The 16,483-nt window shown below is 47.2% G+C and overlaps 1 protein-coding gene across 1 annotated transcript; it reads right to left on the bottom strand.

Moving 5' to 3' along the window:
- Positions 1 to 9,619: 9,619 nt before the first annotated feature.
- On the bottom strand, positions 9,620 to 16,002 carry LOC123070760 (eukaryotic translation initiation factor 5B). The gene is made up of 11 exons (XM_044494078.1): positions 13,380 to 16,002; positions 13,184 to 13,291; positions 12,988 to 13,088; positions 12,791 to 12,881; positions 12,532 to 12,642; positions 12,372 to 12,437; positions 11,549 to 11,608; positions 10,913 to 11,470; positions 10,359 to 10,478; positions 10,146 to 10,265; positions 9,620 to 10,032 (listed from the first exon to the last, which is right to left on the bottom strand). Exons 1-11 carry the CDS (start codon positions 15,852 to 15,854, stop codon positions 9,967 to 9,969), a joined length of 3,876 nt encoding a protein of 1,291 aa, XP_044350013.1. The 5' UTR covers positions 15,855 to 16,002; the 3' UTR covers positions 9,620 to 9,966.
- Positions 16,003 to 16,483: the final 481 nt, after the last annotated feature.

Genomic DNA, 16,483 nt, shown 5'->3' on the forward strand with positions numbered 1-16,483 from the left:
AAAAATTATATGAAAAGGATCGAGGGGACAGGGAGGAAAGGGGGTCGCCGGAGCCGGACCGAACGGGGAGGAGGGGCGGCGTCGAGGCAGGGGCGGCAGTGGGGGCGGGCGCCGGCGACGACGTCGACAATGGTGGGGGCGGGCCGGGGCGCAGGGGCGCGGCCGTGCGTGCTCGGGGACGGGGCAGGGGCACGGGGAGACGGGGATGGCGGCCGGCGGCGGCGACGGCGACGAGGAGCGCGCGAGCGATTTGGGCAGCCTGGCGGCGGGGGCAACTGGCTAGGGAGGCGAGGGAGATGTGAAATTTTCACAAGTCCTGATTATATAGCAAGGGCATTAGTCCCGGTTCGTGGAACCAACCGGGACTAATGCCTGGCCATGATAACCCGATAGAAGTTCGTCTCCTCCGACCAAATCAAATGGGTAGAAGTGGGAAAAAAATTGGTGGCATTTTGTGTGTGTGTGTGGGAACTGCCACACCCCGTTGCTGCAAAACTTGCAGAAGTTCAGCAATCGAGGGGCGTTACACGAAAGATTCTGACTGAGAAGCAGCGGCCAAACTTGGATGTTGCATTAGGCAGGGCATCAGCAACAAGTCACCGCTTGGCCGCTGGGCGCACAAGCTGAAACAGGGAAAGGGCAAGTGCCATTCCCAAGAGACAAGAGAACACCGTCGAGCAGCGGCAAAGATCCCCTGAGCACCCACAGGGAGCTCTAGATCAAGTCCCTCCCACGGTTTCCCTTCGGCAACTTTTCCAATCCAGCGCCACTTTAACAGAAGGGCTACCATTGAGGAGGATCCAATCGCTAGCAGAAGAGAGGAGAAGAGCCAGCTTGGCGATCCACCTCGGACCAAAACCCCGATGCTTCAACAGGCTCAAAAGGAATGCCCAATCAACAGAGTTGAAGGCCTTGGGAATGTCCAATTTCATTATAGTAGCAGGCACCTGACGACGATGCAATGTTCGAATGGATTGCTGTACCATAAGGAAGTTATCCACGATCGAACGCCCATCCACTTTGCTGAATGCGCGGACTGCTTTGAGGACCACATTTTTGACAGTAGGCCAGCAAACTTTGTAGAATCTTAGGGAAAACCCGTCAGGGCCGGGCGCTTTGTCTGGCCGCCCAAATCTCATTATCCGTAAACTCGTGCTCCAAAGCAGAGGTATCCACAGGTGGCAGATCTAGCTCACCGAAATTTAGACAGTGCGCTCTGTGTTTTGGAGCTCCAATTAGCTCTTCAGCAATTGCGTCCATAGCTTGCTGAGTATTAGCCTCCAAGCCCTCACAGCTCAGTCTGAAGATGTGGTTTCTGCGTCTTCTTGCACTGGCAAACGATTGGGAAAACACCATGTTTGCAACCCCTTTTTTAAGCCAGAGGATTCGAGATTGCTGTCTAGCAATGGTTCTCTGAAGAGAGGCCAAGCCTAGAATTTCACCGATGGTTCTGGTGCACTCCGTCCCATTCCACCGATGCAAACAAGCAATAAAGTTTCTCCAAGGTAGGTGATCTTCTTTCATTGCTCCACATATGCCTGCGTCCTACCATGGTTGATTCCTTGAGCTCTAGGTCGTTAAGCAGGCACCTAAATCGGCCCATCGTCCTTCGGTTTACAATGTCATTATTCTTGTCAGCGGCCTCCATTGATCTGCGGTAGGGCCATAGAGCACCGTTAGGTGCCGAGCCGGGGCGTCCAGCAATCCAAGCTCCACTGTAACCGAGAAAACATCCACCCTAGTAGCACCCACCGTGGCCAAGGCAGATTGCCGCGCCACCACAATGCCTCCAGCCGTGTTGCTAGCCGGCAGCGCTACAAAAGCGTGTCATATTTATTCCCAAGAATCCTGGAGATAGAGAATTGATCCACTGTTCCCAGCTTGGGTTCGACGAAACAGACCACAGATGCGTTAGCTTCATCCACCACCGATCTGATGACAGCGACACGGATCGGGTTATCAAGGCCACGAACATTCCACACAAGCACATTATGGTTTGAACATTCCATTGAGAAGGCCCACACGGTCAACCAACAAAGATGGTCTAGTGTACCAGCACAGCCGGCACCATGACTGGGAATGGCTCAAGGCCAAACAGTTTGGTGAGAGCATCTATCTATACTAGCAGCAGCAGGGGGCGGCGGCTAGTTGAACATTCCATGTGACAGTAGCCAAGCCTGGCCATGAGCACCCGTTGTGCTGTGCGCGCTTAACGTAGGATGAGGCTTTTGCTAGGCGGGCACTCCTACGAAGCTGATCTGGACGCCAACATTGTTAATGGTGTTGCACAGAAATGAACATTACAACTCCATGGTGGACCGTACACGTTCGAGGCCATGGTTTGTTGCATCTCTTTCGAACAACAATGAGGAGTTGCTATTGTCAGATCCTGAGATATTTTTATACCCAAATTTCTATGGGTCACTACACAAACAAATGACCATACTAGTGCAAGAGGGGGAACCAAAGTGGCATGGCTGCTCCGTGTTGTTGACTTGCTGAGTGTGCCCTATTATTCTTTCGAAATGACGGATCTCGGATGGTGGATGATCTCTCCCTCCCTCCCATCCCATCCTTTCTCGATCTATGCCCGGATCCATCTGGTACTAAAACAGTACATCTTCCTGAAGCACGTCCCTGAAGGCCATGTATTTGTCATGGGTGATAACCATAATAACAGCTGCGACTATCGTGCCTGGTAAGAAATGCATCCACACCCACCATCATAGGTCCATCTTCCTATATGTGCATTATAGCCGATTGCTTGTGTCAGGATTATCCTATAATACTTCAACTGTGAGAAAATCTTGTGCTAGCCATAATTATAGATATGTGCTTTGGACTGCAGATTGCAATTGCGTTGCCATGATGCTCATTCATGTGCATGTATTATAACTGATTGCTTGTGTCTTGAGATAATCTTTGATAGGATATTTCAATTGTTTGGAAAATTTTGTGCTAGTCATCTTATGCCATTACAGATTGAAATGATTTTTTCTCAAAGGTTTATTTATTCTTTGTTGTACTGTCAAAATGCCAAGAATAGGTCTGTAAATAAAAGCTAGGAGTCTGACCCGGATTTTAAGCTTCCTTCATTTTCTGTAGTAACTTAAGAGTACAAGTGTAGAACGCGCACTCATATTTCACTTACCAGAATGCGCTGCAAGGATTTTCTTAGTTGCTTTATGTTGGTTGTATGGCTATTGAGAAAATCTTGTGATAATCACATTCTAGGTCCATGTTTTCGACTAGATCCAGTACGATTGCAGTTGCATTTGATCTGTAGTGACGTAGGAGTAGAATGCACATATGTGTTTGAGCTGCCAGAATGCGCTCTTAATTAAGGATTTGCTCGGTCGTCGCAATTGCTTTATTATGGCTGTATGGTTGTTTAGGATGTCATAATATAGTAAATATGTGCTTTGGACTAGAGATTCAGTTTGACTGGAGATTCAGTTGTCATGATGAACAAACTCTTCAATCTATAATGACTTAAGAGTTAAGAGTAGAATGCCAATGTATGTTGTAGTAGGCAGGAGGACTTGATTGGTTAAGCTTCAACTAGTGAATGAAGAGATAGTCGTCAGACGACCTACCTAGCAACGAGAAATACTAGAACCGGAGGAATTGGCTGGTTACAGTTGCTTTTATTTTGCCTGTATGACTTTCTTCCAACTGTGTTTTTTCTAGTACTTGTAGTATAAAAAATGCTCTTATGTTATGGGATGGAGGGAGTATTTAATCATCGTGATGTTTGTTATGACAGGGGTCCTCTTCCTACGAGCAACATTAATTGTTGGGATTGGGAGATGCATGCATGATGTCCTTGACAAATCCCTCGAGTAGCCAAGGCGAAGAGCTTGGATGACCACCAGAGTTGCCGAGCCGCCTGATGCCACTTGATATGATGTTATGAAGCTCGAGCACTTTATATGCATGTAGATCTAAGAGACCTTCCTTTCCTTTTTTTGGTGTGACACCCGGTGTTGTGTGTGTATTGAATTAATCCTGGGGAGAAGTGTATAGTGACTTTTTAGCTGTTGTGACTCACCCCTGTGTCGTTGAGCTTTACTTGTTGGTATACAACCTGCAAAAATGTACCTTAAAGAAAAAAAGGAAAAGCCTCTTGGCACTTTATTCAACTTGTGGCAAAGTTACATCGAGTAGTACAGTCGATAATACTGTAACAAACTGGGTGCATCATGCATCTATAAAAATAAGCATCATCCATATTCAGTTACATCGAGTAGTACGTACGTAGCATGCATGTTGATCCAACGAAAAAACTACTGTAGTACGTACGTACGTAGCATGTTGATCCCGCTCGAGAACCCGCACCTCCACATCCACCACCCGATCGCCATGGCGTGGGGTCGGTGCAGGGGCGGAACTGGGCCTGGGGCAACTGGGGCTATAGCCCCAGGCGTGGCCCAACTCGTAAATACATTATCCAGCAGGAATTTTACATGTTTGTACACTCATAAAGGCCCAGCCCCAGACGTGCACACATCCAGTGCCATGCCTCAGCCCATATACAACCCAGAGAAGCTCCCCATCGCCACCAGCCCACGACGAACAATCACTCCAAAACGAGTCCCCCATCTCGCCTGATCGCTACCCATAAAAAGAGATCTCGCCTGATCGCCAGCACGCACGACGCTCTATCTCTTTCCATTGTTTCGCCAGGTCGATCAGAAGAAAAAAAAACCTCGTTCATGCTGCGCCGCCAATTCCCCTCAGGCTTCGACTGCTTGACTCGACGAACTGTACGTCCGGACCTGCGCGGCTGCGCCCGGCCGACGGCACTCGGAATCTCGGATCATCTAGCTGCAGCCCCCTCCAACCGTTCTATTCTGTTCAGATCCATTTACTTTTTTTTCGAATTGAAGGGCCATAATGAAAAGAAGCCGATCTTCAGCTCCATTTACACAACCGGCTGGACATGATAGGTAATCTCAAGTTTGTTGTATCATTTTTTTATCTAGTTCTTTTGTATCAGCCTAAATCAATGAACCAGTGATGTTAAAATTCTATTACTTTAGTCAAATTTGTTCACATGTTCATGTTTTGCAAAATTTCAGATGAACAATTGATTTAGTCTGTCCAATGTCTTGGTACTACTATTTGATTTATATTTACAAGTCCATGTCCTTTTATTATTGCTGGTGAACAAACAATGACCTCAAATGAAACAGATCTTCATTAATTGGTACCAACTTTCCAATGATGCATTTTGTTAAATTATTTACATATTTTAGCAAATTTGCTCTCATCATAATATGAATTCATATTTTTCATTCTGGTGAATTTGTGGTGTACTTCTAACATGCATTAGTATTACTATGCATGTATTTGGATTTTGGAGCTCTTTATAGCCACTTAGTTTTAGCCCTAGGCTTTGAAAAATCTTGGTTCCGCCTCTGGGTCGGTGAACTACTTCCTGCCGGACAAGATGCCGGACGGACATGAAGGGGCAATATGCATGTACGAGAGGGCGGCATCATCACGTCCATGCACAAGGTGGAGGCGGCCGGCGATGGGGCCATCCTCATTCCTCAATGGGATGCCGGGGCGCGACATGAAGGAGCGAGCGAATGCTCAACTACTGCCGGACAGTGCATATCTTCTCTCTCTCTCTCTCTCTCACTAGCTCACGCCAGAACGGGGGAAGAAGAAGCTAAGCTAGAGGAGAGAGTGGACACGGTGGTTTTTTCGGCGACGGATGCCCGCTGCTCCAACAGATTTTTCTTTCCCATAGCTCAAACTCTGTGGCCACGGCTGTTGCAACGGCTCACCGCACGGGCTTTATAGCCAGGGCACTCACCCGCGCCTCCTAATCTCACGCGCGCTCGATCCGCACGCTCTGGCCGCGCCCACGACGCGCGCAGCACACGGCGAGCCCAACAGATCGGCCACGATCACCCCGCGGCTCGCCAACAACCTGACCCTACACACATGCATTTTTTTTAGCATCAGTACAAACACAAGCGCTTATATACACGCGCATACACTCACCCTATGAACGCACACACGCACACCCTATCCTTATGAGCACCTCCGAAAGACTGAGCCGACATATCATCTTGAGATTTACGAAGTCACCGTAGGCGCCTCGTCGTCGACGGAAACGTCTCCTCCCACTGAAAGTGTATCGTCGGAAATCCTAAAATAAATCCAGGATTTGAACCCTGGTGGGTTAGGGATAGCACTGTCCATCTAACCAACTCAACCACAAGTTGATTCGCGCTACACACTGGATGCACACGCACACGCACACGCACACCCCCTGCCACACACGCACGCCCGCCACGGGCCGACGCCCGGCTCGACCAGCTCGCGCGCACACGCACGATGTAGCACAAGGGCGACACAGACAAGGAAGTCGATGGAGTTCTTGGACGGCGTGAAGGCGGTGCGAGGGCCGCCATCCAAGAGCGACAACTGGAGCCTGTGATGCACCTGCACGGCGCACCAGATGGGCAGCGGTAGGATGGGCGCGACGACCGGGGACGAATTGCTCAGCTTTTTTAAAGACCAGACTATCAAGCGACTGCTCCCAAATTCCAAGCCGCGCCTAAACCGAAGAAACATAGACTGTTCATCATATTAAATTACCCAAGATCTTTAAAGTGCACACGCACTTTTTGAGAAAACGAGCGGCCGGGTATTCCACACATGCATGTGTTATTCTTTTATCTGCTAGTGCATGTGGCTGTTAGCATTAAATGTGTTCATACTGTTTAGTTCGGTTTAAAAGAAACAACTCCACGTACATTTATTTTGGCTTTTCGAAATTTTAAAAAGCCATATCTTTCAATTCGTGCGTCGGAATTGAGATCCGCCTTCATCGTTGGATTCTTCGCAACAAGATCTTCAAAACTATATCCCACATGAGTATGTTACGATGAATTTTTTTGAGATAATATTACCAATAGTTATAGAACTTGCATTGCACGTTCACTTTGGTGCTAGAACTTTAAGAATACGGAATTACAGTCGCACAACTTGTCTCGGGCGTGCAGATACGGTCACTTCGCCCATATTCAATGTATCCCGTGCTTACGTGGCATGATAACATGGCGGGGGCCCACTGTCAGTGACTGGAAGCACTTGGTGTGACGTGTGCATGTTTTTGGAAAAATACCGCTCACTTTATATTTAATTATGCAAAAGACCCATGTCGGGTCCTACTTGTCAGTACGGGTGGGAGAAATGTAAAAGGGAAAATGTCCCCGGGGCAGTGACCTCGAGCATAGAGAGACACAGAATACAAGTTGGTGTCCATAGAGAGACACACTTGATTTTATTTCTTTACGTACAGGATCTCTAAAAAAATGGAAAAATGTTGCAGCGGGTGGGATTTAAACCATGATCTACTTCTTAGAGCATATCCAACAGACGCGCTAAAACAATTTTTACAACACGGAAATAGCGGTTTTTTGCATGCGGCGGGCGCTGGCTGCAACGGCAGCTGCAAAATATTGCGCGCGTGAGCCGCTCCAACAGGCGCCGTCCTAACTTTTCTTTTTGTTGCAAATTTGCACATGGTACCCCCGTAAAAAAACTGGATCATAAAATGCTGTGGTTTCGTAATATGTCTCAAGATTAAATCAGCCCAATTTATTTTATTTTGAATTTTGTCAAGTATGCAACATAAAGTTCAAGAATGATACCGTGCAATTTTTCATCCATATTGTATGATAATCTCGGGCATTTTCAGTATAAAATCAAGTGTATCTCTTCTTTGACGTGAATTTGTGTCTGGTGCCGTGGTTGGCTCCTAGAGTATAATTTTGTGCTTGATATCGTGGGTTCAAGCCGCTCCTGCTTCATCGTTTTAGTTTTATTTTAGAGATCCTCTACGTAAAGGAATAAAAAGAAGTATCTCTGTATGGACATCAACTCATATTGGGTGGAGTGGTTATGTGATGCGTGTGCATGTTCGAGGTCGCTAGCTTGAATAAAAATGACGCATGCAGTTTCAGTCACTGACAGTGGGTCCCACCATGCTCTGTCACGCCATGTAAGCACATGGTACGTCGGATACGGGAGAAGTGACCGTATCTGCACGCTCAAGTCAAGTTAAGTGACTGCAACTTCGTATTTTTTAAGTTTTAGCACTAAACTAAACATGCGACGTAAGTTCTATAGCCCTCAGTGATATTACCTCAATTTTTTATGCCAACTTTAGTGTTATATGATGCAACTTTAGTACTGTATTGTGCAACTCTAGTACTACAAGTTGCAACTTTTTTCAAAACTAGTTTGTTGAGCTGCGTAATCTAACTTCATATGAGGTTGCAACCTAGCAACTATGAAAACTGATGTGCAACTAGTCTACTGTCCAACCAAATATCTAGTAGTCGATGTGCAACCCTTGTCCCTACTCGTGGATGTGTAGTTTCTTTTACAGTTGACACACCCTTCCCCACCTTCCCTATCAGCGATATGTGCAACTTAGTCTATTGTTTGAGCCAACTTCCTATTACTCGATGTGCAACTCCTTCCCCTCCCTACTTGTGGATATGTAGTTTCAGTTGGCGGATGCAACAAATGGAGTTGTACAAAGTTTTCTAGGTAGTTGGCCGGAGCAACATATGAAGTTGCACATCTCATAGGCAGGGATAGTTCGATGGAGAAAATTCCACATTCCCGAGGGTAGTGAAAAGTTACATATTCACGAGGGTAGTGAAAAGTTGCACATCCCACTAGAGGGGTGGTTTGGACCGAGTGCTAGTAGGGAAATTACACATTCACAGTATATGAGGGAAAGTTGCACATCACTGGTAAATAATTGGCCATGGCAGTATCCAAAGTTGCACATCCACTGCTAGACAGTTGGCCGATACAGCAAACAGTGAAAGCATAACACAGGCAGGGGGAAAGTTGCACATTAACTATTAGGCAGTTGGCCTGAGCAACACACGAATTCGCACATCTCACTAGACAGAGGTAGTTTGGGGCTGAAGGTGCCATCAGTGAAAACTACACATGCACGGGGTAGGTAAAAAGTTGCACATTCACTGCCAGGTAGTTGCACATCAACTGCTAGGCAGTTGCACAAACAGAGGCTAAGTTGCACAACCGAAATGAAAAAGCAAGCAGAAGAAAACGAAGGAAAAACGAACGGGCAGCACGCTCTGCCGCGAACTGGCCCGGCCCACCCGCGTGCGCTTCAGCACTTTGGCGCACGCAGGCGTCAAATAGGGGGGGTTTGCTGTGGAAAACGGCGCCGTGGAAACGGCTCCCGTAGTTTTTCACGGGCTGACTTGCCCCGTGGGCTGTACGCCCCGGTTTTGGACGGGGATCCCGTGGAACCAAACAAGCTGAACATGGTGTTCGTTTGATTTTTTATTTAGGGTCCACAAATGTGATGGTTTTTTGCAATTTACTCAGCTTGCCTGATGTTTGCCTAGATAGAAAGCCTGTCAAGTTTCTTCAGACAAGAATATCACGCGCATTGTTTTGCCATGTGTGTTGTGTTAACCTGACAAAAAATGTTGTATTTTCAATGCCCTGCATCTTTATGCCACCTTGTTTGAAATTATTCTAATAACCAGTCTAAGTGCGGGAATATGCCTAGCCTCAATCACACCAAAACAAAAGCTCAACAGCTATATCCTCAGCAAACAACGCCAGCTTCTTCATCAGGTTAACACAGTGCAACAAAACGCCATCAATCAAAACCAAACAAAAGCGCCACTCCCTCCCAAAAGTAGGTAAATCTGCTGTTATTACTTGTAATAAAGTTAGGCGCATCATCTCTCCGACCGACCGACCGTATCATCATCATCATCAAAACTGAAACACCGTGTTTGTGTCTGAATGGCGCAACAAAAGGAATTACCGCCCTCGTCAATTTATGCACGCACTCTCTCTGTCATGCCGACCCGCGACCACGAGGTGAGGTGGCCTCGGGGGGCTCTTCGCTGACGGGGTCACGCCGGCTTGCCTTTGTCAACAGACTCATGGAATGCTCAGTATCTTCTTCAGCTTCATCACAAGTTTCCAGTCGTCCATCGTCAAGTCATCCTGTTAGTCAGGACAGTCAACAAAAAATCACTAACTGGTGGTGCTGAACTAGAAGAACCAGGAGGGTAAACCAATGCACATGGACACAAACAAGAAAGAAACGCTGGACTTGCCCTGTAGTTCTCCTTAAGAAGGTCGATGGACCGCCTTGTTATGTGGCTCACAAGCTCGTCTTCCATCTCAAAGTGCCTGCCAAAGCTCTTCTGCTGCTCATCAGAGTTGCTCCCAATGATCTGGCCACCACCCAGGAAACAACAATATGTCAGACAGAACCTGATAAATCTAACAAGCATAGACAGAACAGAGTATCACGGGGTAATGCCGACCTTTATTGCCACCTTTTGCCCTTTTGTGGCTGTATCAACTTGCTTGTGATTAATTTCAATGGAGGCAATCTTCCCAATATCGATAAATTCTTTCGAGGGTATGCACAGAGGCGTTCCCACCTACATGACAGGGGGAAATGAGAAATGGAATACATATCTTGACAAAGACCGCTCCATGATAATATTCAAGTGTTTCGGACATTAAATTCGCATACATATATGATAGTTTCCACCTTTTTTTAGCTAACTTTCCACTTTCTAAGGTTATGAGGTATTTGTTCTTAACTACTGAGTATATTCTAGAAAAATAGCTTGAGAAGGAGATCAAAGACCATAAATACCATGATGTATGAGAAAACATAGCACAGGGGAAAACATAACATTCATGTCTACAGGCACATATGACAGTTTCTAATTTCTAGATGGTGAGCCTACTGGCATTTGTTCAGGCCAAATAAGAGCTACTGGGTATTCTAGAATGATAACTTCTCAGCTAACCAATCAAGTAAAAAAGGGTTGAGAAAATATAAATTTTCACTGATCAGACAAAATACCTTGGCTATTCCTTCAAGGATATCGACACCCAAAACAATTGGATCCTTCTTGTTGAAGACACAGTTCGGCATGATCTTAAGAACACAAGGGAAAACAGCTTCTTCGGCGCTGTCCTTCTTCTTCTCTTCCCTTATGTTCTTAATGTATGCTGTGAATTGGTCAAAAAGGTGGTATATTATATCTGCCACAAAGATCTTCACGCCAGACTCTTCTGCAAGATCACGGGCATCAGGCATCACTTTGACATCAAACGCCAAGATAGTTGCATATTCCTTCTTCCTCTCAAGCATAACACTGGCCTTCATAACATCTTTCTTGTGCACTGGGCCTATGCTGAAATCACAGAAGGGGATATTCACAGCAGGGCTCTTCAAGAACTCAGTCAGAGCTTCCAATGACCCAAGCGTAGACGCTTGCACATAGACACCCTCGCCACTCTTATCGATCCGGTTCCTAACCCTTGACATCTCTTCCATTACAGCATCCTTCAGGTCCTCTATATCTGCATCAGGTCGTACAGCATATAGAGCAGTCCCAGCAATTGCATGTTCGAGACCCTGACAGAGAACACTCGTTATTTTTCCGAAGTGTGCTGATACTTACACTCTGAAGTGCCTAAAATTTAATGAACCCACCTGAGCTGATATTTTAATTCCTTGTGCAGCTCTGATCTTCTTATGGTGAAGGTAGGTGCCCTGAAATTTTGTGTTTCAATGAATTAGTCAACTATAAAACTTAAAAGGTAAACCAAAGGCTCAAATCATCTTAGTGCAAAAGAAAGCAATGGATCATAATATGCAAGGGTTTAAGTGTCTTCGTAAGGCGTAAGCATGGTGGTGCCTAAGATGAAGAAATACAGATATAACTACTACCTTCCACTGAAATACATTAATATAAAGAAGGGAAAATTCATGCTGGTGAATGGCATTGATTGAAGTGACAAAACTCAACACAAAACAAACTTAGCGAAGAAAGAGAAGGTGGCAGGTGGAAAGTATTTAGGATATGTTTGGTTGCCCTCGGACAAATTGGTCAGCACACTTGTGGCAAAAGTTGGCTGGAAACTGAGTCAATGACTAGTGGGGTGACTGACTAAGAAAGTGTGGCATGCCACCTGTGACTGCATCCAAACACTCACCGCACGTGTATGCCTAACATTTGGCAAAGTATGGCTGCAAACCAAACATGTTCTTAAGCTTTCTTGGTAGAGTTAGCATGACATTAATTTACTAATTGAGGTAGGCACAAAAATGACATGAGAACATAAATCTTTTGAACAAAGTATGCTTAATATAAACCTCCCAGTATGTAAATGTTTTAATCAAAACAATCAATAGGTCCCCAGTCATCAAAGCACCAAAAGAGAATGAATCTTCAAGGTGGCAGCCTAGTTGAACAGCAATATATTGGATCTAAAATAATAAATTAAACAAAGGCACAGTATAATGAGCCACACACCTTGACTCGAAGCTCCTTCATCGGGTGTGGTGTTAACAAAGCTCTGATGGTTGTCACAATGGGTCCCTAAATAGATATATAACGAGAACATAATGAATCTTCATGTGCTGGTGATGTATTAGCTGCAGCAATTACAATTACACAAAAAGGTGATTCTTACCTGCATACCACACACGACTATTTGATCTCCTTCATGGAGCATACCATTGACCAGCACAACATCAACTGTAGTGCCATGACCTTCGATGACCTTGACTTCCAGGACAGTACACTGACACACAAGAAGATAAGATCATAAGACTGCATTCTTCTACAACGGCAAGCATATTTATGCACAGTACACTTAAACAGAATAAGATAAGATCATACAAGTGCATTCTTCTACAGTGATGACTAGTAAACTCATATATGCACAGTACCTGGACTTCATCAACAAAAGTAAGCTTTTCTTCCATCGTCTTTTGTGCCCATTGCACCAATAGTAGAAGCAGATCAGGAATGCCTTCACCACTGCAGGGAGAAGTGCATTATGTGTTAAGGAAAAGATGCTAGTAATATCTTACTTGCTGCCAGATATCTGAATGAATGAACCAATAAGATTAATGGTTGACCATGCCTTACTGCACTGGTAGGCACAATGTTAAATGTATCTTCCATCTCTTTGTTCTTGTAGTACAAAGCAGTGTTCACACCTTGCATCTTGAATTGTGTCACAATCTGTTGGACAAAGCACATACATGTGATCAGAACAACACCAACTAGTAGTTCTTTCCATAATATAAAAAAAGTAGGAAGCAATAATGTCCACATACATCAGTAAGCCTCGTATTGAACTCCAACTTGACGTCATCATTTTGTTGTCTCAAGGCTTTCCCGATAGGAGCATTGGGGCAGGTCTTCCAACCATAAAGACGATCAACCTTCACACAGTGATAAGAAACAAACAAGTAAATGGCAGAACAGTAAAGAAGCCGAAGGTCAAAGGGACAAAAATCCAAAGAATAGTACCTTGTTCAAAGCAACGATAAATACTGCATCTCGACTTTTCAAGAGATTCAGGGATTCGATTGTCTGGGGTTCAAGCCCATGCATAATGTCGACAACCAAAATAGCAATGTCGCACAAACTTGAACCTCTAGAACGCAGATTACTGAAGGACTCGTGACCAGGAGTATCAATAACAAGCAGGCCTGGAACCTTGAGAGTAGCATCAGCCTTCAATTCCCTTGTTCTCTCTCTAATATTCTCAGTTGGGAAGTATGTAGCTCCAATCTGTTGAGTAATACCGCCAGCTTCTCCTTCTTGCACATTAGTTCGTCTAATACAGTCCAGCAGCTTTGTCTTTCCAGTATCGACATGACCAAGGATGCAACAGATTGGTGAACGGAGGTCGCTAGCATTGTCAGCATCATCATCTTTAGAAGATCCTTTCTTCCCTTTCTTTTTAGCAACTCCATTGTTGGCACGCACATTTTCAGTTTCACTCTTTTTAGAGTTGTCAACAGGCGGAGCAACATTTTTTACAGCAGGCACTGCAGGTTGCGGTTTAGAAATTTCCTGCTTCGTGGCAACAGGCTTGTCCTCCTTCTCCTCTTCCTCCTCGAAAGCACTTGTCTTCGACAAACCCACATCGATATCGTCCCAGCTCTTTGCATCCCAGTCATCTTCATCTTCCTCCTCTTCTTGTTTTGCCTCTTCCACCTCTTGGTCGGGTTCTGTTTTTGTCTCAGATTCTGCCACCTGAGACTGAGATTCCTGGTCCACTATGACATATTCTTCCTCGTCAATGTTGGCTTCATTTACCTCTTGCTGTTGTTCTTCAGCTGCCTTCTGAGCCTCTGAAGCCTTTGTTTGAGCTTTTTTCTTCTTGCTATCATACTTTGGCCTCTTCTTAATCTCAGGGGCAGCCCCATCAGCTACTGGAACTTCACTCTCACCAAGGAATTGTCTTCTCATGGCTTCTAACCGCTTTGCCTCCTCCTTCTGCTTCCCTGTCAAAAGCTTACCCTCCTGCTTCTTCTTGAGCAGCTTCTCCTTCTCCCTCTCCTTCTTCCTCCTCTTTGCTTCCTCTGCCTTCTTCTCCTCCTCCTCTTTCCTCAAACGCTCCTCTTCCTCTTTCCTCAAACGTTCTTCCTCCTCTTTCTTCCTCCGCTCCTCCGCTTCCTGCCTCTTCGCAATAGCCTCCTGCATCTCCCGGACATGCTTTGGGAGCTTCTTCATGTCAACCTTCCCTTTAGGCGCCTCTGGCTCCTTTTCCTCCTTCTTAGCATCTGTCCCCTTTGCTGCTGCCTTCTTCTCCTTCTCTTTTTCTTTCTTCTTCTTTTTCTTCTTGGCAGCAGCGGACTCTACTTCTCCCTCCCCGGCCTTCTGCTCTGCATTACCATCCTCCACAGTTTCAGCGTCCTCCTTCACTGCTGAAGCGGAAGGCAGTGCCTGGGATGGTTTCTCCTTCTCCGGTGCCGGTGTCGGTCCTTCACCGAGCTCAGCAAGAAGCTTGTCCAGATCCTCCTCTTCCTGTGCTGTCCTTCCACTCTTCTTCTTTTTCTTCTTCGATTTCTTCCCTTCAGCATCATCCACACTGGTCGCAGCAGCAGCAGCAGCAGCAGGCACAGTATCCTCTGCCTTGGCTGCCTTGGGCTCAGGCTCCTCAGCGGCAGCAGGCCGGTCCTCAATCTCTGCAAGGAGCTTGTCAATGTCCTCATCATCAACAGTAAACCCTCCCTTCTTTTTCTTCTTCTTCGATTTCTTTCCGCCGGCATCATCGGCATCAGGGGCAGCCAGAGAATCCCCACCTTTAGCCTCCTCCGGCTCAGCCTCCTTTGTGGGTTGGGGAGGATCCTCCATCTCGGCCAGGAGCTTGTCGATGTCCTCATCGTCCACGGTAAACCCGCCCTTCTTTTTCTTCTTCTTCTGGGGCTTCTTGGCGGCCATGGCCGCAGCCTCCTGCTCCTCCTCTTCCTCGGCAGCAGCTGGGGGCGGCGCCGTCGCGGCAGCAGCCTCCTCCTCGTCCTCCTCGGCGGACGGGCGAGCTGCCTTGCCCTTCTTCTTTTTCTTCTTGGACTTGCTGAAGTCGAAATCGAGGTCGACGTCGTCGAGATCGCCGCTGGCCTCAGACCTACCGGCCTCGAGCTCGGATGCGGCGGTGGAGGCGGGGGCCTCGTCCTCGTCCTGGTCCGGATCCTCGGCGGCCGCGAGGGCGTCGAAGGCGCTCATCCCGCCGCCGCCCTTCTTCTTCTTCTTCTTGCCGGTGAAGACGACGTTGATCGGCTCGTCGTCCTCCCCCGCCGGCGGGGGAGGCGGGGCGGCGGGCTCGTAGTCGTCGTCGTCGTCGTGCGCGGCGGACTTGCCGCCCTTCTTGCCCTTCTTGCCGCCCTTCTTGGGCGGCGGCTTCTCCTTCTCCGCGGGGGGCGGCGGCGCGGCCTCGTCGTCCTGCGGCAGGGAGTACTCGTCGTCGTCGATGGCGACGTTCTTCTTGCGCCCCATCGGCGCGGCGCGCGGGGTCTAGACCGGGGGTCGGGGTGGGGGTGGGAGCTGGAATGCGGCGGCGGCGGCGGCGGATGGGGATCGATGGATGGATGGGTGGATTGGGGGGAGCGGCGGAAGAAAACCCTACTTTTTTACTTGCGGGCTGTGCTCGCAAGGAAGAAGGGGGACGGGGGACGGAAAAGACGCTCCTGCCCTCTTATTTCTTCTCCCGTTATTATCTCTTTCTCTTCTTTTTTTCTTGGATTGGAAGTTTGTATCTTGCACGATTTGTCTGCTCCTCATTCTAACTAGGAGCGCCACGGCAGAGAGAAAAAAAAAAGCGTCCGTCTGGACGAGCGCCCCCTGGGCGGCGGAGCGGAGGCGCCGACCACGATGAATCTCCGGCCGGGGCCGGAGAGGAAGAGGGGAGTGAGTCTCTTCGGAGCCCAAGAGAGGAGCGTTTTGAGAGAGAGAGCGCTGAAGATTGTTCGTTCTTCGCGGGATCAGAAATGTAGTCTAATGCAGATGAAGAAAAGAGCAGGTGAGTTCCTAGAGAAATTTTCGGGGCAAACGAGTACTGTTCTGGGCGAGTTTTCAGGGGAGATCCCATCGGGTGAGAGGGATTCGGCTTATCCTCAAGGAAAGGA

Source organism: Triticum aestivum, chromosome 1A, assembly GCF_018294505.1.
Source record: "Triticum aestivum cultivar Chinese Spring chromosome 1A, IWGSC CS RefSeq v2.1, whole genome shotgun sequence".
In the NCBI taxonomy this organism is placed as follows: Eukaryota; Viridiplantae; Streptophyta; class Magnoliopsida; order Poales; family Poaceae; genus Triticum; species Triticum aestivum.

Excerpts from the sequence above, each read along its gene's own strand:
- LOC123070760 (XM_044494078.1), bottom strand. The coding sequence starts at position 15,854 with ATGGGGCGCAAGAAGAACGTCGCCATCGACGACGACGAGTACTCCCTG. Across the intron at positions 13,292-13,379 it reads TTATCGTTGCTTTGAACAAG|GTTGATCGTCTTTATGGTTG; the intron begins GTACTATTCTTT and ends CACTGTGTGAAG. Across the intron at positions 11,471-11,548 it reads GAATTAAAATATCAGCTCAG|GGTCTCGAACATGCAATTGC; the intron begins GTGGGTTCATTA and ends GTTCTCTGTCAG.